Source organism: Panthera uncia, chromosome D1 (assembly GCF_023721935.1).
Source record: "Panthera uncia isolate 11264 chromosome D1, Puncia_PCG_1.0, whole genome shotgun sequence".
Taxonomy (NCBI): domain Eukaryota; kingdom Metazoa; phylum Chordata; class Mammalia; order Carnivora; family Felidae; genus Panthera; species Panthera uncia.
The window spans coordinates 107,163,556-107,187,061 of record NC_064808.1 but is presented as its reverse complement, the minus strand read 5'-3'; the positions used below and the strand labels follow the sequence as shown (position 1 = coordinate 107,187,061).

General features: G+C 39.8%; 1 protein-coding gene across 3 annotated transcripts in view; it reads left to right on the top strand.

Annotated features, from left to right (window-relative positions):
• GRIA4 (glutamate ionotropic receptor AMPA type subunit 4) overlaps window positions 1–23,506 on the top strand; it is a 394,136-nt gene that overhangs the window by 321,709 nt on the left and 48,921 nt on the right. For all 3 annotated transcript variants that reach the window (XM_049614164.1, XM_049614163.1, XM_049614162.1), the window contains 4 exons: window positions 3,859–4,026; window positions 5,206–5,310; window positions 10,469–10,579; window positions 18,483–18,689. In XM_049614164.1, the coding sequence (XP_049470121.1) occupies window positions 3,859–4,026; window positions 5,206–5,310; window positions 10,469–10,579; window positions 18,483–18,689 (591 nt within the window). The remainder of the gene's footprint in view (window positions 1–3,858; window positions 4,027–5,205; window positions 5,311–10,468; window positions 10,580–18,482; window positions 18,690–23,506) is intronic.

Sequence of the window (23,506 nt, the reverse complement as noted above, 5' to 3'; positions counted from 1 at the left end):
GGGTCAGTCTTTCCCTATCTTGCCTTGAGCCCATCCCAGTGTCTCCTACTTGATAATCTCCAACTAAACTTGTCTATGTCACAGAGTGAGACACTTTGTTTTATATATAAAAACATAATTTTCTCATTTTTCACAGCTCTTATTAGCATGATGCTAGGCACTTAACTAGGCATTTCATAAATATACGCGATCAATTCTCATTACACATGGTATTTATGGTCTATACGGTTGCCATGAACAATGAGTGACATGTGAACACGTGCTCCTAAGGGAAATACAACGTTAGGTTCTTACAAGCCTCTGGCCATAACATTTTTGTCAACCATTCAACACATATCATATGACATGTTGTTTTAAGTCTGTTTACAGACACCCTATGTATTGCATTGTTAATTCATTAACATTGAATTCGTAGGCAACAGCACTGTCACTCATTCCTCCACAGGGCTTATCTGACATGTGTATTTTCTCCACAAGGCACACCACAGCCTTCTTGCACGGAAGATCACTACATAGCACAGCAGCACTACACTTTTGGGTCATCTTGAAAAGTGAAATCCTCAGCAAAAAGCACATCACTGTGGAAAAATCTGGCACGAAGTAGACCACAAGAGGCCCCTTGTTTACAGTGTGGGAGGAGACACAAGGAGGCAGAGTGTTGCCTTGGTTGACTGCAGCTGGGTGTGCGTGTGTTGCGTGACCCTGTTTTTCACCAACTCCACACACGTCTGCTGATGACCCCCTGCAGCTATTGATTCGGGCATATCAAACAAATTTAGGAAGTAGGTGAATTTGCAAATATTGGATCCGTGAGTAATGAGGATCAAATGTACTTAACTGAACTTCCCTTGAGTTTCTTTGGTGCCTCATCAAAGATTTGAAACACGATTTCTGATCGTGTCACCCCCCTGCTGTGAAGAAAAGGAAACCTTCTGGAATAGAGGCACTCCACAGTGCAGGCCCAGCAGGTCTTTCCAGTCATGGGTGCTTCTGCTGCCTTTCTGGCCAGCCACACTGGACGGCCCTGAAGTTTTCCCCTCCTTACCAGTCCCTGTGTCCTTGCTCCCACCTTAGCTACCTTTATTTCCAGCTGTCCAAACCCAACCACCTTATATGAGCCTTCATCTCAAATCCTACTTTGTCTATGAAGCCTTTCCTTAGTCTCCCCGTAAATACAATCCCTTTCTGCTGTGTAATCTCCATGTTATTTAATTGTGTAATTCTCACAGAGGACTTAATGTAATTTTTTATATGCTTATTGTTGCACTTCTGTAAACTCCTTTGCAGCAGTAACCATCTAGGACACGTCTTTGTAGACTTTGCCATTCCTAGCCAGTGTCTAGCACATTTTTCAAAGAGTTCTCAGATGTGGTATTTCATCCTTGCAACAACCACAGGAAATAGTCACTATTAGCTTGTTTGGTTTGATTCTGATCTGTTTTGTGTTCCATAGCTGGAAAGTGTACTCATTCCCATAAAACTAGGAGTAACAAGTTAGAATTCACGTAGTCCTTTTCCTTTCAAAGCTCAGGCTCTCAGCCTTTCAAAGCTCAGGCTCTCAGCGCTGCACTATGATTCTGCCAAACTCTGTCTTGTTATCTCTGAACCTGGGTAACCAGAACTCACTTCACCATTGTCATCACCATTTAAAGCAGGAATAACTCCAGGCCAAACCCGAGTTTTACCCAGCCCTAAAATGAAGTGTTTTGTCAGTAAGAATTTTCTAGATGCCATCTAGAAATGTGCGTCCATAAATCTGATTTCTTGGACATTAACACAATAAGACACGTGGAAGAGAATTATATCCTTCAAAAAAGGAAAATCTATATAAACCACTACATCTTCCCAAGTCCCAGCTCTCCAACCTGTCAAAGGCCCTTGCCACTCACGCTCCACTCTGTGTGATATCTGTTCTGCTTTGGAGTTCACTTGTTTCGTGAAAATGGATGGACTTTTTAAAACACAGCAAGTGCATTCGCTTTTTGGTGCCATCTCTTCTCAGCTTTATTCTCCCTATTAAACAAGTGACAATGCGTTGTTGTTGTTGTTGTTGTTGTTGTTTCCTTTCTTGAAACCTAAAATACCAACACTGCATTTTTCTCAGGTGTTTTAGGTCTTTAGGAAGTTCTCCTTTCTTTCTTGTTCTTATTTTATTACTTTCCAAAACAACAACAACAACAACATGACTTGATGGCTTTCTCTGCTCAGAGATGTCTGGTCCAGGCAGGGGAGGAGGTAGAACATTATCCCAGCTACGAGGGTAGCTGGCCCTTACCTATGGTACATGCCTGCCCTTACACGTATCTCATCATGTCTAGGAGAATATGTTGCAAGGCTCATAGTTTATAGGTCTCCCATACATGTTCCTGATGAAGCGTTTTAATTGGGCTCTCTACATAGAAAGGTTCTTTGTTAGGATTTATATTCTTGACCTCATCCACGTTTCATTCTGTCTTCTCCAGCTGGTGTGCCTACTAGTCACATCGCCTAAGTTTACTTTCTGCAATTTGAATTTCAAATGATTTTTCTTCCTTTGCTAGCAGCAAAGCAAGGGGACATCCTCTACCTTCCACAGCACAGAACTGCCTCCTGTACAGGCTTACAATGTTTTCATCATAGAGATCTGACCAGATGGAACTCGGGAAAGAGATCAGGCAGGGCTTTGTCATGATTGGTGGTTGGCGCTCTGCTGTGCTTCAGGAAAATTGTGCCCTGTGTTCCACGTGTTCAGGCATTGCCGAGTCAAAGCCAACACATATTCCCTGTTCTTTTTTTTTTTAATGTTTGTTTATTTTTGAGAGAGACAGAGACAGAATGCATGTGGGTTACAGGCAGAGAGAGAGGGAGACACAGAATCCGAAGCGGGCTCCAGTCTGAGCTGTCAGCACAGAGCCTGACACGGGGCTCAAACTCACCAGCCGTGAGATCATGACCTGAGCCAAAGTCGGACGCTGAACCGACTGAGCCACCCAGGCGCCCCAGGGCACTGTTCTTTTTATTTTCAGCTTAAACAAGTTACATGTTCTTGGTTTTTCCTCTCGCTTCCTCTTCTATCCTGAATAATTTTTTCCTGAATAATTTTTTCCTGAGGGCTTTGTCTTTTCTCACAGAGAAGCAAGGGGCATCATCAGAAAGCACAGGGTCCTCACTTCAGGTCTCTACTTTGACCCTATGTGACAGCAGAAACTTAGGGGGATGACCTAATGTTCCCGTGCACATGCACACTGGACAACATGCATGGACCTAACTATATTCATTCCTATGTAGCACAGTGACGGGTACATACACTTCAATAAGTAGATGTTGTTTCTGGCATCTTATGGCTAGGTGACAGTAAACATTCCCACATTCTTCTGAGAAACCAAACCGACATAGACACTTCAAGTCAGTAAATGCACAATAAATCTTAAGGAGCCCTGCTGGGCATTTCAGAAGAGGAGAATGAGGCACCCCAGCCATTCTGGACTCAGCCGCAGCACATGACTACAAGGCAGATGGTGGTAATAATGCACTTAGCTGCTCGCACTTCATCTGTTTCTACTCGGACCCAGTGAAAAGACCTCACCAAGGGGTCTTGCTTTTCTCACCCAATGGAAAACTGTGCATTAAAATTTCTATTTTTCAGAGTGTGTTTTCCCCTTTTAAAATCAGAGTGGTAAGATTCAGTATACACTCTTTGTAATAAAGTGATAATAGAAATTTCTGAAGCTAGAGTCAATTAAATATCAGTAATTTAACTGTCCTTCAGGCAAGAGGCTGTTTAATGGCCCCTCTTCGGGTGCTCAAGGACCCCAAGACTGTTCCTGGTGACTGATAAGAGTTGATCATTCACCATTATAATTACTTTCATTTTGTTAGTATACGTCTGCTCTGACTTATGATGGAGTCCTTGTGATGGCTGAAACTTTCCGAAATCTTAGGAGGCAGAAAATTGATATTTCAAGGAGAGGAAATGCTGGGGATTGTCTGGCAAATCCTGCTGCTCCATGGGGCCAGGGAATTGACATGGAGAGGACACTCAAACAGGTAACTCACAATTTTATTTAATTAAGTTCAGTTGATTTCACAGTGTTAAGTGTGGCATCTTCAAGAAAATGGAATAATTTTTTTGAGAGTAAATCTATATTACAATTGCCATTTTAATATATTAAGCCATTATCATTTTTGAGACATTTCTAAATAAAATACTAAGTAGAATACTGTTCATATCTTATATAGATGCTTAGTCAAGATAAACTAGGTCATGTCACAGTCACAACCCCAAGTCCTAGTGACTTCAAACAACAGGAGTATTTCTCACTCACACACACACGTTAGATTAGGAGAGGTACTCTGCCTGTTGTAATCACTCAGGCTAACACAGCAATAACCGTCTCAAATGCTACAAAGAGAAAGAGAGTTATGGAAGGTTTTGAATTGGCAATTAAATGCTGTGACCCAGTGGTGACACTCACTACCTCTGTTTACAACTCACTTATTTCAGTCACATTGACCTATCTAACTACGAGGACTCTAGGAAGTCCATGCTATCTTAGGGCCAGAACATCCAAGAACTAGAAATGTTTTTTAACTACTGCTAATTACTACCACAGTAGATCTTTAAATTGCCTTGTAAACTTGGATTAAGTAATTTGTTTATTTTACTCTGTTTGGAATATACTAACAGTATTTTTCAAATGATTAACGTAATATGTGTATATTTGTAATCTTACATTTTAAACGTTCTGAAATGCCATGAGTTCAGATCACAGGTAAAAATGAATTAAAAGGAAATTTGGAATAAAAAACCCTTGAAAGTTTTTTTTAGTATATCTGTATTTTAAACCCCTCAGGGCTTAATTTTAATATTATCAAGGAGAATATGATACAGTATGGTTATCAGGACTATTTAATGTGTTATGTGAATACATAGATAAAACTGAAAAGCAACTATAAATAACCCATATTTCCTTTCCCATAGGCAGTACTTCAATATTAAGGAAGTATTCTTTATCACATAAAAAAACAAAACATATTCCTCTTTCAAGTATATATCAGAATTGATTATATCCCTTTGATTTACTTCTTTCAGATTATATCCCAGCAGCTCAAATACCCTATGGTATTTTAGTTATTCGTAGCTTATAGTTATAGCAAATGAAGTCAAGATTTCTGTAAGCAAAATGGCAAATGAATATATGTGTGGGTGTTGTTTTTCATTCATAGGTTCGAATTCAAGGACTGACAGGAAATGTTCAGTTTGACCACTATGGACGCAGGGTCAATTACACAATGGATGTGTTTGAGCTGAAGAGCACAGGGCCTAGAAAGGTGAGCCACACTCAACCGGTCTTCTTAGTTTGCATTTGACATTTTTAAAGGCTTATACGTAATAGGTAGCTGGATGGTCTACATTGGTTTTTAAATGTGAGTACTTACAAATAGCATTGTTTTTAATAATCTGAACTGAAATAAATTCCTGTGTCACATAATTGATATTTAATGGTATGCCAAAGCTGAAACAAACTAATTTATATGCTGTTTATATCCTGTATCCAAAGTGGAAACAATACATTTTTTTAAAAAAAGATTTAGCAAATAGAGTCTCAAAAACCAAAATTTACAGTGCAGGAAAGCATACCTTGCAGATAAGACACGTACTCACCTCCATGCAGTCATTTATGAAATCATCAGAACAACAAAAACATATTTAGAACAGATGAAACATTCTTGAAATAAGCAAGTAAACACATTGCAATGAACAAAAGAAAGAGCAAATAGAAGATGAGATTAAGTTTATCACTTGGCCAGCAGGGTAGAGGAACAAACACCTGGGAAACTCTAATTGAGGGGATGGGGAAGTTGGATAGGAAGCTGCTGATGCCAGCTTCCTGGATTTCAGAAGGTGACTCTGCTGGTCCGATGACGTGACTGGGCATATCATTGGTCGTCTGAACATCCAGCCAGTACTTGATGTTACGGAACCAGACAATCCAATCTAGGTAGTTAGTAGGTACTTTATACCCAACACATATAATTTTTAACATTCCTTTCACTAGGATTAGCTAGGATGCTCAAGGAAAGACGTGTTCAGTTCCCTCATCTAAAAATTGTCTCAAGCCTTGGCTGTTTTAAAAAACTGTCTGATGTATAATTTCCTGCTACAATGCAGTAATCGTAGCTAGAACGTATGGAATGCCTGCTGTGTCCCAAACACTGGACTTGGTGTGACTTAATCCAACAAACCTGTAATGTGAGTACTATGAGCTCCCTTTTTCCAACGAGAAAACTACGGCCGGACAGGTTATAGCTCCTTGTCTCAGGCCCAGCAATGAGAAAACAAAGACTTTAATTCAGATGTGTCTGACTCCAGAACCTTCTACATTATTACCCCACCCGAGTGGTCCTGCTCCAAAGGAGTTTACTTTCCGCACGGTAGAATATAGTCATTTCCTTGACAGTTAAAGAGAAGGCATGTGGAAATCCTCAAGAGGAGGAGATCCCTTCCAGCTGGAGGAAGACAAATCAAGGAAGGCTGTGTCGAGGAGGGAGGCTTTAGACGCAGGAAACCAGCGTTCGGACAGGTGGAAAGGGAGGCTGGACGTGGTGAGAACCTGAAGCAGGTCAGGAAGAGCAGGTGACAGGGCACCTGTGGAACAGGCCTGCCCCATGGGCCCCTCCAAGGACAGCGCCCGTGGCAAGGGAATGAGATGTGCTCCCAGGAAGAAACGTGGTGAGTCCCATGTACACACCGACTGGACCCACTGCGTCCACACACAGCCAGCGACAAGAAAGGAGGCAGCCCGTTTGGGGCAAAAGCTTCTCCCCTCTGTGGAGCGGACAGAGTCCCCACCCTAACAACAGTGGCTCACCTCCAGGCATACCTTACGACAAACACCAGACTTTGCAAGAGGAGCCATGTAAACAGAAGCTTTGCGAAATGCAAAAGACCACCCCCTACTTCACAAAACAGTAAGCACAGAGAGTAGAATGACCTCTCCATAAAAGAAAGAAGAAAAAGGAAGCTGCTGGTAACTGGCAGTAATAGCAAGGGAGCTGTATATGGCGCTGAATCCTTCCATGGCCTGTTGAACCGTGACGCTAACAGCAATTAAGGTTTTTGGAGGCGAAGGTTAGAGAGCAAGTTGGGAGAGTGATGAACATCTTCCCACTCAGCTGACATCCATCCAAAACCCTTAAAAGAAATACGAAGTGTAAAATCGGGTAGACTCATCCGTCTTCGTTTTCGCTGCTCGTGGCAGCGAGCAACTTGGGCCTTCTGTCAGGAATATCAAACTTAAAAACGAGCCACGCCGAGAAACACTCTGCTGCTGGTGGAACTCGGCAGAATGTCTGCAAACTGAGCGATCGTTCTTGTAAATGGAACAGTTGCCGGCAAGGGAGCTGTCTCTGAAAATAGATCAGAAGGTCTGCCTGTCAGTTTCCGTGACTTCTGTAACAGAGGAACTGATGGAGAGACTCCTTAAGGAGCAGCCACGACGCTCTTTCAGAAACGCTGGCTCCTGAGTGTGGTGGGACCTTTCCACTCCACTGACCCCCAGGAAGTGCCCTGGAACCAGATGTGCCTGGTGCAGGGATTTTTAATTGGAACAATTGTATTTATTGAGAGCAGGTTGCATGCCACACACCAAAATGGAAAACTGATGTGCATTTCTACATTTAATCCACACAAAGCCTGAAGGTGAGACACATTTTTTCTGATTTTATTTTTTTTTTAAGTTTATTTATTTTTAAGAAAGAGAGAGAGGGAGGGAGAATCCCAAGCAGGCTCTGTCCTGTCAGCACAGATCCCGGGGGCGGGGCTCAATCCCCTGAACCATGAGATCATGACCTGTGCCGAAATCAAGAGTCAGAAGCTTGACCAACCGAGCCACCCAGGCACCCCTGCTTATTCTCATTTTAAAGAAAAGTAAGGCTCATAGAAACTAACCTGCCCAGCGATGTTCAGCTAGAAAGACGTGGAGATGGGGTGGAAACCAGGGTTCACCAGGCTCCAGAGCTCACTCTCTTCATTGCTGTGAAACCCTGTCAGTCCCAGGGCCTCTAAGAGTTCTCTTTAGGGCTGGTATGAGATTCCTGTTTTCGGGGGACAGGTCTGGTCTTATCAGCCCTCCCAGGAGCAAGCTTTAAGTACAACAGGGGCTCCTCATGGCCCCTCAGTCCTCACCAGATCCCTACATCACAGTCAAGGTCCCCTGTAAAAACAGAGATGTTCACTCATAGTACGGCGATATTTATGCACAATTCACCTTTAGGAGTCCAAAGAAGACAAATATTTTTCTGACATCGCTGCTGTTTTAGTGATTTAAATGCTTCCCTATTTTTGCTCTAGCATTACAAAAGTATCCTTCCCCCAATTTCTGTCTCTAGGAAAAATGCCTAGCTCCCCATCTGATTAAATGAGATCAGGCTTGGGAAAAGTTGCCAGTACATTGTGCAACGGTGTGACGAACTAAAGAGAGAAACTGCAACTCACGTGAGGTTCTAGGTCCCAACTCTCAAGATTCCTTTCTTCAGGAGGTGACCCCTATATCGCTGTCCGCTCTAATTGACTCAATTCCCAGTGAGTCCATGGTCTAATGAGATTTGCCATGAATGGTCCCATACCCCAAGCCCTGGTTTTCTTTTTGCGCAGAATTGCAAGTAAATAAAAGGCAAACACATCCAGTTAGGTAAAATTTTGCTTATTACGTTAACTTGTCAGCACTTCTAAATCACTTATCTTTTGAGGGTCGAGAGTCATGAAGCCGCAGGCCATTTTTAAATGCGAAATGTCAAGGTCTTGCCAACATCTGAGGAGTCTCCAGGATGTGTCCCAAATCTGTGTTTTTTCTGTTGTGGGAACTCATTAAGAAAGAAAAATGCCATTCCTAGACAATGAGCTGCTGGGACCTGGAAGGTGGCTGCCTCTTAATGAAGTGCTAAACTGTAAAGCCTATTTTCACATCTTATAATTGTCATGCGGAAAGGAGAATTAACTGGAAGCCTGTTGACTGACATGTTGCTTTTCTTTAAGTACACATAGGAATTGAGGGTTATGAGGATGTGTGTGTATGTCTCAGAGGCGTACTTGTTTTTAAATTAACTTTTTAACTGAGTTCTTAAATAAACGTCAGCTACAAATAGATTCTTTCGGACACTTGAAAACAATTGCTGAATTGCTGTACGGTCATGATTTCAGATCAAACTAAGAACTGTATCAAACTTTCTTAATGACAGTCAGTTTCCTCTGTCTACCTTATGATGATACATGCAACATTTGTGAATAATATGGTGCCTCTTTCTGACATGTTAATCCTTACTTCATTTTACTATGTTCACAAATACTAACACAATAGTTAAGAAGCTTGGAAGAAGCAGGAGAGACTTCCAGAACATACTGGAACAAATGAGACCAGTAAGCAATTACATACATTTTATTGGAGACACGAGTATGATCACCTGCATCCAGAAATTCAGGAAGGAAGTTAAGCAAGTATTAAGTGAACGCCTGTTTGAGAAGGTTGTGGAGCCTAATAGCAAAGTGTGTGGTCTCTGTGTCCTGCAGACCTGACTTTTGAATTCTGACCCCATGGAGTATTCCCGAGTGCAGTGTATTTAACCTATAGGCCCTCATGTCCAAAATCTGTTTCATAAATGCACCTACTTCTGAATTTGCTGTGTGTATAAACTTGCCCATGCATCTAAACAAAACACATCGGATACAGTGTGTGTCCCAGTGCAAGCAGCCCACGTGGTGGCTGTTCCTATTACTTCATGGTCTACATGATACAAAGAGCCCTGGATTTCCTTTAGGACCCCGTCACAGTTCATTACTTTGTAAAGTACTTAACTAAGCACTTAATAGATTTTATGGAGAGGACTTTGTTTCATGTCCAAATGAGAAAGTAATACAAGGATGTAAAAATGCAAGAATACAAACTTAAGTGTTATCTTTGAAAGTGAAAATACTGCTCATTAATATTAATCTCTGAGGTATGTAGCCTTTTAGAAAGTGGTCAGGCTTTTACCCCGGGGCTAGGTTATGTAAAACCCAAAACTATTTCTATATTGCCTCAAAAATATGCAAGACTTTTTTTGCTTGAAAATAACCCGTATATATTCCCTTTACGATCAAACCAGTAACATTGATAAAACCATGTAAATTAATTTTAGAAGGTGACAGTCCCACTAGAAGAGAGGCTCAACATAAAATGGTTTTCCATCTGTATCCCTATTCTTTTTTGAACCCCTCCTCCCCAATGTCGTGGCCACTCCACGACGGTATATTGTGAAGTTGCCAAATGTACAACCAGGCAGTATCATTAACATCAGAAAAATCGGCTCATTGCCAACTAAGAAAACTCCCAAAGCCTTCTTTTTATCTCCTTTTTAAATCTGCCTGCTTATTAATACCTCTCATTGTTCCCAAAAGAGCTAAAGAAGACTATTCTAAAATGCGTCTTCAACAATTTTCTCTGTTCTGCAGGTTGGTTACTGGAATGATATGGATAAATTAGTCTTGATTCAGGACGTGCCCACTCTTGGCAATGACACAGCAGCTATTGAGAACAGAACAGTGGTTGTAACCACAATTATGGTAAGTTTTGGTCTATGCTTTTTGCTGTTCCGTCTTGTCCACAGGCAGATTTGATTCCCCAGCCATGGGGAACAGGGTGAGCGCTGCATCATACGTGTGGTGGCATGGGTCATGGGTCACATGAGCCACGGGAGTCCGTTGAGGCCCTGAATAGGTTTGTCCTGAGCTTTGAGTACTTTCATTTGTATTATCTTTTGTTGCACTGTTGTTCTTGGAAAAATGCTCAGATGTTAACAATTGAAACTGTCACACTCTAGTTAGAAATGGATGAAATGCTAACATTCCAAAGGACACAAGAATGAACATGAGAAAAGCAGCAGCCAATCACAGAAAAATATCTGGTAGTAAACACCATATTATTGTTGTTACTGTTTTTTTAAACATCAATGTAATAATAGTTAATAGTGTTCAAATGGATAAGTTTCAAGTAGTTTAATCATTGGATAGTGATTTGCATTGTCTGTTTATAATAGTGAGGATATGAATGTAAAGATTTTAATGAGCATGTTTTATAGACCTAATGCTTTCAAATTTTTATTTTATATTTATTTTTCACGTGGAAAGGGTGTTTTGCACCGATTATTTTTCTCATTGACCACTGACATATACGCAATATAATTTTTGGACTTCTCTTAAGATTTAAGAAAAATACGACTCCTCCATTCCACCACATCATAAAATGAAAAATACTCCAAGTTTTAAGGATATTTTCTCAAAGCTATCCTAATGAAAATACCTTTTAAATAATAGAGAATATCTGGTGTATTTTTCTCCCCTAAAGTCAAGCCTGCCCTTTAGAGTCAATGCTGGTCAAAGGAGATGAACAGTCGGTGACCTATATCCTCAGCTCACTGTCTCGTTAGGCAGAACACATTTTTAATAATTCATGAAGCCCTTCCTCTAAATAAAGTGGAAGTATTTTATGTTATTTAACTCTTAGCTTATGTAACTTTAGTTTTTAGTAACTTCAAGTTATTTCCAAAACTCTTGGCCCTGAGGTCAAAGCGTGAGAAAATGCCAGAGAGAAAGAAGCCTCCGTGTGCTGGGATTCGTTTTCTCTGTGTTGCATCACCAGCTAGCAATTTACTGTTAATCTGCCAAGCCTTGATTGAAGGTTGATGATTTTAGAATGCAAACCGACTTACAGCAGTTTTTTGTGTAAGAGTGCAAAATATACACCTTCTAATTAATTGTGTAACAGTTGCATGGGACTTGAAAAGCAGTATATAATATATATAGTATATATATATATATATATATATATATATATATATACACACGTCTATATTTCTTTTCCTAAAAAAGACACAGTAATGGAAAGTCGTACTTCAGTACAGTCCTCCTCTTTTCAGCCTCTGATGAAGAATCCTATTTTAAGAAATTGATCAAGAAGGAAATGAGTTCCACGCTGTTCGACCATTCCTAACTAAGGCTCACGTCTTGTTCTCCTGTGTAGTAGATTTAAGCTAATTTTTCATGTGGGATTCTTCTTGGATGACCAGCTCTGGACTACCAGAAAAAAATTTTTTTTTAAGTTCTGTGACTTTTCCGAGATACTAGAACAAAAGAAGAATTAATCCTCTTTCTCAAGAAAATCCATAGATGTCGAAAAAGAATCACTCAGTAATTTTGACCTATCAATTCCCCTATCTTGAAACGAGGGCATTGTACAGAAAGGTGGAATTCTGTCACTTCTAATTCCAAGTGAAGGTCTTCTAAACGTAAATATCTCTGAGTTTGTGTGCTTGTTTTCTGAGTATACACAGCTGTTTTCTTTAAAGGTTCTCTGAAATCTTGCCTGTTCTGTGTGAAATAAAGTGTTTTCATGTGCATTATAGGTATAATGTAGACAGTCTCCTTTTTGTCCATGTTATTAAAGGCACGGGAGATCTAATTCTTGAAACCAAAATATTGAATCACCTTGCAAGCATGGCTCATTTTCGGGAAGCATGCTACCAAAACATAAGTTACAGTGATTGAGATTCAGTGGTTTCTTATATACGTAAAGAATATTCTGTAAAGTTAACTGTTGTTTGACAGTGATATCAATATTTTTGCTATTAAAACAGTGCAATACTCGTATTTGTCTTTTGTATAAAAATGTAATCTTCCTATAGTAATACCTCTGGGCTGTGCAATTGCATAATGATTCAGTAATTTAAAAACATACCAGAATCTTTTCCCTCAAAGTGTTCCTTGTGTTTGCTCTTGTTGAAAATGGTCACCCGGGACCTATGACCACTCCACCATCTCGTTCATTTTGAACAAAATCTGATTCCTTGTAGATGAATGAGATATTGGCACCAACATGTAAAAATCTCCCAAATTCAACTGAGAACTCCCAACACAGATGGCACTGGTTAGACACTGTAACGTGCACGAGACACGTACCCAGACACGGAAGGTTGAGAGTGTTGTGGCCCTGGAAATCATTCGTTTTGATCAAAACTGATATGACGTTGCTGTTCTCCCATTTGTCTTTCCTTTGTGTATGTTGTTATTTATGTGTCGATACATTGTAATGATACATGCTGTTAAATAAAATTGATTGAGAAATTCATTTATTCATCCACAAATATTTATTAAGCTGGGCACGGGATATGCTGCACAACAAAACAGACAAAACCCTGCACTCAGATGAGTTTATATTCTAGTGAGAGAAAGCAGACAACAGGCAGTAGATGAATATTTTAGATCTCATGCTCAAGTAAAGTGTGGCTTCTGCTTTTTGAACTGGTGAAATTTGTTTTTTTTCCCCTTAGAACCGTGTTGTATATCTAGAGTGGGGTCTCCGTTTGAATGGCTTATTCCACCTGAATATAGTCATGCTGACAGCAACTTAGCTGAATGTGCATAAAATGTAAAATTGGTAGTGCCTTCCCATGAGGGTCAGGACTACAGAGTTGGAAGGTCTGAAGTTTTGAGTTCAGATGCTCACTGTCTTCTGTCAGCCTTAGTGACCAAAACTTATAAAAATTTTATAAAGTCTGTAATTGTATATGAGACTCTGAGCCCTCCTAACTTTCTGAATTGTAAGTAACAATTCCTGTCAACAACCCAAGAAAGCCAGGTCTGCACCATGTGGTTTGAGGATGCGCGGTTGAGGAAAAGGCATTAGTGCCGTAGAGAAAAGCAAGAATGGTGGTTCCGTCTGTGATCTCACTACTCGGGCTGCGGAACTCTCCGGAAAAGGAGAGATAAAGCGGTATTTCAGCCGAGCCCATTTCCCCCTGCATGTTCACTTCTGAAGCTAAACAATGCTTATGATGCATGACTCAGCTTAGAAGGTATTTCTTACCGTCTTGTGAACGTAACAAACCTTGGGGAAGATTGTGCATACATACATCCAGATTTATTCACTACAGCATCAGAATTATGTTACAAACTTGAAAGCAGTTTTACTTATCACACATGATCTTTCCAGAGGTTACTCTATTATACCTTTTGTTAAATGTTTCGTATTTTCTATAGGATTTTATAGATACGCACTGTCTATATACATGTGCACATATAACAGTACACACATATTTTATATAATATATGCACATGTACATAGACCTATGCACAAAAACATAGACGTATTTATTCTCTCCCTTGTACTAAATACTAATTTCCCCATACATATGCCTGCCTCTGAAGGGCTTAGCACTCGGTTTTGAAATACCTTATTTTGAATGAACTTAAAATTGTGCAGCCATCCAATTTATTCATTTTTTTCTGAATTGAATAATAACCTTTTAATTCCCACCTTTAAGAATTTTACCCATGGGATCAATTATCTACATCCATTAATATTCTTCAGGGAAAAGGAAATATCACATAGGAACTGACTTTGGTTGATAGTACTGATTTTATTGTTTTAACTCTTTTCAACAGTGCTTGTAATGTTTATATTCATGATGTTTAGAAAATCTTAAAAACGTCCTAATAAGTATCTCTTTCAACAGTTTTACTTCTACTAAATACAAATAACCCCCAAAATTTTTCTCAGTAGGAAAATACTTTATCGATTGAAAATCATCTTAATTCATTTACACAAACATTTTCATAAGCAAGCCCTGATGTAGCAGTTTCAGACAGGGATTGATTTCTTTCCTGAAATAGCAGAGCAGATGTAGAGCACTACCCATTATGGAAATTGTAGTCATAAACTCATAATCACTAAGAAGTAATGCATTTAAAATAACTTCTGAGGAATTACTGCCCCAAAGAGCACAGTAGTTGATAATAAAGATGGGAGGTTATACTCTTAAGGCAGAACTAAGTGGTTATATTCTGCTTGTCTGATCTTTCCACTTTTATTCACAGTTCAATACCCGGGACTCCATAAGGCTGCATATCAAAGACGCCCCACAAATCCCCCTTAATGACTAACCAGGACTCTATTTTCTTTTCTATTGAGAAGATTTGGTATTTTCTTCAGGCATAGTAGCCCCCAAAACCTTGCATTAAATCAAGGGCTTGTATTAATGTAGAAGGGCTACATGTGGGCAAATTGTCAGATTGGGTTGGTGCAAAGGACGAGGTTGGGAGAGTGTTGAAGATCTGCTATTCATGTGGACTTAATATGAAAGAAAAGCAAAATGAGACACTCGCAAAGAAGCTGGGTTGAGCTGAGCAACCGGGAGATCTTTTGTTCAAGAAAAGCCTCGCTTTTCTCTCCACCTGTTCTCCCACCTTCCTGAGGGTGATCATCTTGTTTCTCTCACACTGGAGCACCGCACACCTGAATCTCAGTACCTGTGCATGCCCCTACCTGTGCAAAAAGTCTCGCTAAATCTCTAGTCAACATCTCCAGTACGCTGAAGGTCTTCCAGTCTTTGTTGGTTCGTTTGGCAGGAGCTCAAAGACCCTGACAGGCCCGTTCTGTCCAAAAAGGGAACTGAAAAAAGAAAAGAAAAGAAAACTAGGTATTTTTTTACTTAGATTTGCATGTGTGTGTTTCAGAAGAGATAGCCTAGCACTTAATAGTCACTTTCCTTTTGAAGACCTGAATCAGGAATTCTAATATAATTACTTTGCCCTGATACTCCTGTTTAGGGAGCACAATTCCACTAGGAGATCTTCAGATTTATTGAGTGCCTTATATGTACCAGACAATAGGAGGAGATAAGGAGAGGTTTTATCTACACTGTGTACTTATAATTTCATATAAAGTATTTCATTCACTCACAGTACAGAAATCCACATCCTTACTTACACCTGTCCCCTCTCTAGTTAAATCACAAATCTCAAGTAGCTGCACACACCTTGACAGATGCAGTAAGAGCTTCAAAAATTTCCATATACTTCAAAATAGAGATTCAGATCCCACTTCTGCTACTTCTGTGAAATGCAATGATTTGCTTACCCTCTCTGAGCCTCAAATTCTCTGCCTGAGAAGTGGGAAGTGCCTGTCTCAAAATATCAATGTGAAAAGTAAATGAAAGGTACAGTTAAAAAACTTCGCATTATTTCTTCGCATGTACTAAATAAGTCGGACCTACTATTATTTTTCGCAACTATATATTTTTTTTACATTTTTATTGATTTTTGAGAGACAGAGAGAGACAGAGCACAAGTTGGGGAGGGGCAGAGAGAAAATGAGACACAGAATCCGAAAGCAGGCTCCAGGCTCTGAGCTGTCAGCACAGAGCCCGGTGCAGGGCTCGAACTAACAAACTGAGATCATGACCTGAGCTGAAGTCAGACGCTTAACCGACTGAGCCACCCAGGCGCCCCATTCACGACTATATTTTATCATTGTCCTCCACCACTTTTTTACAAAGAATTACAATCTTAATCACAAGAGGACAAGAGGAACATTTTATTTATTTTTGCCCTCCTCGTTCCCACTGCCTGGCACGCAGTGGGTGCTTAATAAATGTTTGAGTACACAGTAGAAACACAGCTTTTCCTAAAGCAACTTGCTCACTATATAATGTAGAGGGAATTTAGCAACACAGATGTGATTACCAGCTAGAGAATCATGTGCACATGAACTGATACGGTCATATATGTATATGAAGGCTAAAATACTTAAGTGTTCAAGTATTGCACACACTTTAGAATTGGACTTCAACCTTAGTACCACATGGGAGCCATAGCGGTACAACTTTTGAAAACTCTTATGTGTGTTATACTAAAAGTTATAAGTGATAACCATGAAGCAATTTCAGGTGTATTTTATAAATGTGTAATTCTTGATTTTCTCTACATATTCTCCCATGTTTTAATTAGCTGTCACAAGAAAAAAAAAACAAGAAGGAAAGTATTAGCTCCTTGTAGCTACCAATATTTTATAAACTCTCTTAGAAATTAACACTGCTCTGCAACAACTCACCCATTTTCATAACCACATTTATAATTTAATTAAATTATACAGGAGAATGTTTTCTGTAAGTTACCAAACCGTTTTCATCTATCTAAAGAAGAGACAATTAGTTGCCTTAATTTTATAGGTAGAGAAACTTTCTTCACCCAAGTCCAGTGTTAAAATACTCATTAATTACAAAGAGGCAAGAGATTTCTGGGTGCCTTGACTATGTCAACATAAGGCAGTAGTATTCAAGGACCAAGCATAGACAATTGCCCACAGGAGAGTTACTTAGGGCATCTCTGAGAGAAAATTATGGACCATGTCATTTACATTTTTATTAAATTTTCAAAAGTAGTTTCCACGTTTGCAAAGTCCTTAAAAATCAGAAGTAGTATAGAAACTACTTGCCATGTTATGCAAGGGGAAATACCATCTATCGCAGAGTCACAAGAGCCAAGTGCAACTTTGCTAGTTAACATGCTGGCTGAGGGAGAAGAAAAGAGTTGTGTGAAAACTACTCCGTGACTGTTACAGTACAATGTTATAAATCCATGATTTCCATGACATTGTGGCCAAAAGCAGTCACTTCTTGTCTGCATATGGCTAAAAAATCTAAAAAATCTGAGGTGTGACCAGCACACCTCAGCTGTGTTCACCACACCTGTCTTTTGGTGGCTTTAGTCTTCATTTATAAAATCAGGTGTTTGTTAATTTATCTCTCTAGTTCATGGCCTTCAAATCATTTGGTTTAGGTGTGTGTGTGTGTGTGTGTGAATTGAAAACTGTCTACTATTATTAGCCACCAGTAAACTTTTTCATATTATAAGGATTTTCACAGTCATTCTTCATCCTGTTTTCTTACTTGCTTCAAAAACTAAATGGGAATATGACTTGAAGGGCGTGATTGTCATATTGGGGGGTGGGGAATTATTAGTTTTCACCGGAGACATATTTTAGAACAGAATAAAATTTCATGGACCACACGACCCGAATTAAACTCTAATGAAAGCAAAATTATTGGACAATGTTAGGAAAGGTGATTTATTGCAAATAAGTATATAAATTTTTTAAGCTCTTAATTCATTTCTTCATTGAACTCGCTAGCACCTGCTCTGAGAGAGGCATCCAGCAAAATGCTAGATAGCAAAGAAAAATCGTCTAGCTCTTTTCCCAAAGGAGGTCACAGTTGAATGTGGCCTAAACCAGATACAGAATATGGAGACCTGTGACCTTGACTAACTACTAAATGGTCTCTAACTTCATGAGATATTCTAGAATACTAATCCCATTGCCAAAGATGACAGTTTATGCCTCTCTCGACAATTATTAATGTTTATTTTTCCTGTCACAGTGCTAGATATTTAAGAGTCACTCAGTAGAAAACTGTTTTAAAGATTTCACTTTCAGTATCCAATATAAAGCCATCGAATATACTTGTAAGCATATTTCTCTATTCATCCTTTATTACTGATTTCTCGCCACACAAAATCAGTGTGTGTGCTAATACTAAATACAATCGTTTTGTCAAATTCTGCGGTTGAAAAGTTTAAGACTTTGGAATGTTTTATTATTTCCCCCTTTACAGTTCTACTTCTCTCATTATAGGAATCCCCATATGTTATGTACAAGAAAAATCACGAAATGTTTGAAGGAAATGACAAGTATGAAGGCTACTGTGTAGATTTGGCATCTGAAATTGCAAAACATATTGGTATCAAGTATAAAATTGCCATTGTCCCTGATGGAAAATATGGAGCGAGGGATGCAGACACAAAAATCTGGAATGGGATGGTAGGAGAACTTGTTTATGGGGTAAGCAAATCAACTTACTGAAGAATTTACTTACATAAACCTGAAACTTTTTTTTCCCCGCCCGGGCACATATCTGTTTCTAAAGACCTATTACTGTTTTTAAATTTGCAGTTAACATTCAGAGAGGCATATACGATGTTCAGACGTTTCTCTAGTTCGTTATGGTGCCATTCCCAAATAATGAGAGAAGTTAATACCTCATAACTTCAAAATCTAGAAAGATAAAAAATTTAGAATATGATGTCCTATTTAAAAAAAAAAAGTGGTGACTTCAGTACCTGTGATGATTATTCTCTTGCCTGATGTTGTTCCATCATAGCTATGTTGTTTTAAGAACCACACAACAAATCTTTTATTTATGTTACTTGGTAATTGAAGGGAAAGATTTCCTTCAACAGCATAAACTAAGACCTTATTTTAAGTAGTTCTCTGTATCCCCATTGCTTGTGCTTACTGGTAAATATCTTTTATGTAATTTGGTGAAGCAATCATGAAATTACTTTAACATCTATAAAATATTCACAGTCCTGCTGAACATAGTAAATTTAAACTTTATGTGGTGGCATCATTTTTTTCGATGTAGCAAAACAAAAAAAAGCTAGAACATACTTCATAGCGGGCCTCATGTGAAAACAGGTGGAGGGAGCCCTTCCCTGTGAGTTCACCATATACGAAGTATACACAGTTTATCGCCAAGGGCATACTCTGTGTAGACATTCCTGCCTTACTCAGAACAAGATCAGTTTCTTCAGCTGTCCCTGCAAAGGATCGAAATGAAACCAGTGGTTACCAAGTGCTGGTGATGCGTGATCCTACCAAAGTCCAGAAACCAACCCGAGAGCTCGCAGCAAGCCGTATCCACCTGAGGTGTACTCAGAAATTTCCTAGAAGACAATTCATATTTCACAGACTTCTCCTTCAGAGCACACCCTGTCTGATTCACCCTCACAAGATGCCTTTGAGATAATTGCATGAGAGCCATCCTTCCCTAGACAAGAATAATGATGGAACGATTGAGGACATAACCGAAGTCTGTTGAGGGGCCCCTTTGCCAAGCCTGAACTGCAATCCACTAGTCACGATTCTGCACCCTGCCCGTCACACCATGCAGCGACCAACTTTCTGCAACCAGTCCGGGCCTGTGGCTGTCCCCTCAGCAGAAGAGGAAATTGTTTGGCATTAAAGAGCAATCAGTTAGTTTTATATCCATTTATAAGAACTATTGACCAGTGAGGTGCCCTAAGTGAAGGTGAAAAAAATTGGCAGTTTTAAAGAATCCAAAAGTATTTTACCACAGGGCTCATCAGCGGTTTGATAGTGAGCTTCAAGCTCCAAAGAAAAAGGATCCCTAAACCAGGTGTTCCTTGGTAATTTTTTAGACGGTTGGTAATATTTTTAACTTTTGATACAATAAGTAGGTTTTAAATATAAACATTATTCAAGTTGTTAGAACTACAAGAATTCATTTCCTTCAGAGATCACTATTGGGTATTTCATCTCAAAAAATCCTAGTTGGATCACCAATTAGTCATGGATGGCGTAACAAGCTTAGGTTTCTTTCTAGAGCATTTGTTACTTCTGTCTTCCGCGGAGCCCCTACCCACTGGGCAACCCAGGCTCACCCCTTTGCAAGGGCTCTGACCATATGGTTCAAGTAGCAAAAATGAGCGATATTTAGAGAGTAGCATAGCTAACGAAAAGTTGTATCTGTGGTACACACCACAGTAACGGAAAGTCCCAAAGTCAAGCAGGTGTCAAAGAGAAAGAGAAGATAACCTAGTGGTTATCAGTTCTCATTATGTTCACTCATCAGTTAATCCTCCAGGGTTTAAATTCTCTCTTCTCTGCCACTTGAGCTTTTCCCGAAAGGAATCTTCTCCCATGTGTCTCGTACACTTTCTGTGGCGTCAGTATGCATCCAGGTGTCTGTAAAGTCTGCACTTTCTTCTGAGTTATTTTACTTTCTTACTGCAAACACGTACAACAGATGTCCAGGTTCCGGGGCCTGGGGTGAAACACCCATTCTGTCCTAGCTACCAAAGCTCCTTAGACAAGCAAAAGGATTCACCTTGAACCCGTTGTTGTTGTTGTTGTTGTTGTTGTTGTCATATTCTTTGCACACTTTGTAATGGACTTGTCAGGAATAAGTGTCCTGTGAAGCACTCACGTGCAGCCTCAGTGCACCACCAGGAGGTGGCCCCAAGTGCAGATCTCCCCACTCCTGGCAGGTACTCTCCCCCTGTGGCACCTGTGCGCCCAGCAAGTCCATTCCGTGGTCCTCTGTGGCCCTTCTGCTGGGTCCTGCCAGACTCATGTGCATGGAGTTGAATCCACGGGAATGTTCTTCCAGGCATGTTCCATGGCCGGCCAGCACCAGGATTACCTGTGCTGTGTGGTGACATGCTGGTTCATGAGCCTTGCCCCAGAGACCCTGGAAAACCCACGTATCATGCAGCGCTTGCAGGAGACCCTTTGCCTACTTCCGGGAATCACCGAAAGGTTATGGACCATCTCCAGGGTTAGCAGACAAAGCCCAGGTCTGTCTCCTCTGTTCACTATCCTCTTGCAGAACACAACTTGCAGACATCACAATTACCCTCATCGAACATCCCGGGTCTGTCCTCCCTCACATCTACTTTCACATGCAGGAAGGCCCCCTTGTTTCTCTCCGTGTTGCTTTCCTTTTGTAGAGTTAACTCATTCAGGGTCACTTGCATAAGTAAAATATTTCATAAGAACGTTATGCAGAACGAGTTATACGAGTGGTGTTTCAGATCGGTGTAAGGATGTCGTGGCCACATATTCCTGTTGCAACAGCAGAACAGCCACTTAGAAAACTAACAATTCTGTAGGATGTCATCATGTATGCTACCAAATACAGCTTAGAGGAATTGTGGGGGCAAGACTAAAACACGTATGATGGAGACTGATCATACGATATGAGAAGAATTATACTCAAAATGTTTATTTTGAGAGAGAGAGAGTAAGTCTGAGTAGGGGAGGGGCAGAGAGAGAGAGAGAGAGAGAGATCTAACAAGACTCTCAACGCAGGGCTTGGACTTACAAACCAGGAGATCATGACCTGAGCTTAAATCAAGAGTCAGATGTTGAACCGACTGAGCCTCGCGGGGATCCCCTGATATGACAAGAATTTTTCTAAGCATGAAACCAAAGGCTAAAGATACAAAAAAGATACTTTTATAGGCTACAAAAAATTTAATACATATATTGCAATGAAGTACCATGATCTAAGTTATATAATGAAAACAGATGCTGAGTAGGGAGAATATTTGCAACATATGTGGAAAATAAAAGTTAATATTTTGAATATATTTGAAAGTGCTTACAAATTAGTCAGTAAAAAATGAATTCACCGTATGGAAAATACAGGCAGATTATAACAGGTTATGATATTTAAAAAACCAATGTAGCTATTTGTTTTACAAAAATAAACTCAATACAAAGAGATCTAATTTCCTATAGAGCAAATTGACAAAGATAAATGAGAATAAAGACACACATGGGCTGTCCACCATCCATAGCTGCAGAAGCTGTCACACAATGTTGGTGACAGTAGAAATTTGCATGGTCTTCCTGGAGAAAAGTTGCACAAAATACATCATGACCATTACAAAGATGGGTACCATTTAGATCAGCAACCCCACTTCTCGAAATCCATCTTAAATAATTAAGGTATCTTCTAGGGTTTTTCTTCAAAGATGTTCACATAATTCATCAAAGTTTTAAGCCGTGTAAACCTGGAAACAGTACAAACAGCTCTTAAAATAATAAGTAGATTGAGTAAATTTTGTTATTTTCATATGATAAAATACTAGCAGTCATTAACTAAGTTTTAATATATAAGATAAAATGAAAAGCATTCATCCTTTCCTTCTGAGTAAAAGAATTATAAAATAGTGTTTTATGGGGCACCTCGGTGGCTCCATTGGTTACGTTCCGATTTCAGCTCAGGTCATGATCTAAAGGTTAGTGAGTTCGAGCCCCGCATCAGGCTCTGTGCTGACAGCTCAGAGCCTGGAGCCTGCTTCAGATTCTTTGTGTCTGTCTGTCTCTCTCTCTCTCTGTCAAAAATAAATATTAAATTAAAAAAAAAAAAAAAAACATAGTGTTTTATATTACCCCATTGTAAAATAAGAAAAATATTCTTCATCAAACCATGTCTAGCAGGGCATATGTTAAGAAAAAAATAAGAGTAGGTAAGAGTGGAGGTAACTTTCCTTAATTTGGGGATTCTGTGTTTAGATACTAATTTTCCTATGGCTAGTTTATATATCACTTGTATAATGAAAGTTTTACAAGTAATAAGATTGCAGAAATAAACACCTCCCAGTAGTGAATCTGACTTCTGTGTGTGTGGGCGTTTATGATGGAAGCCTAAGTTCGTTCCCCTAGAAGGCACTGCTGGTGAACCCTCACTCGCCCAGCGGGCAGCGTCATGACTGGAGTGCGGTGCCCACCGCAGCCCTCCAGATGCCCCTGTATCAAGCTGCTGGCCGTCGGGTGAACCAGCGACCTGAGGGTATACGGGAGTGAGGCAGCCTCTGTGTAAGAGCACAAGTGCTTGAGCAATGTCCCAGATTCCACTTTAATGCCAAATATTTTCCTTTCCAAACGAACAATCAAATAATCTTTGTTTTCACAGTGTAGATCATGTAACATCTTACAGTTTTCTCATGACACTTTATTTCATCAGTTTGAGAGATGGCATGATTTACAAGGAAACACAAGCTCCAATCCCAGAACTGCCGTGACGTGTAGAACTCACCTGAGTCTCAGTTCCATCGTCTAGAAAACAG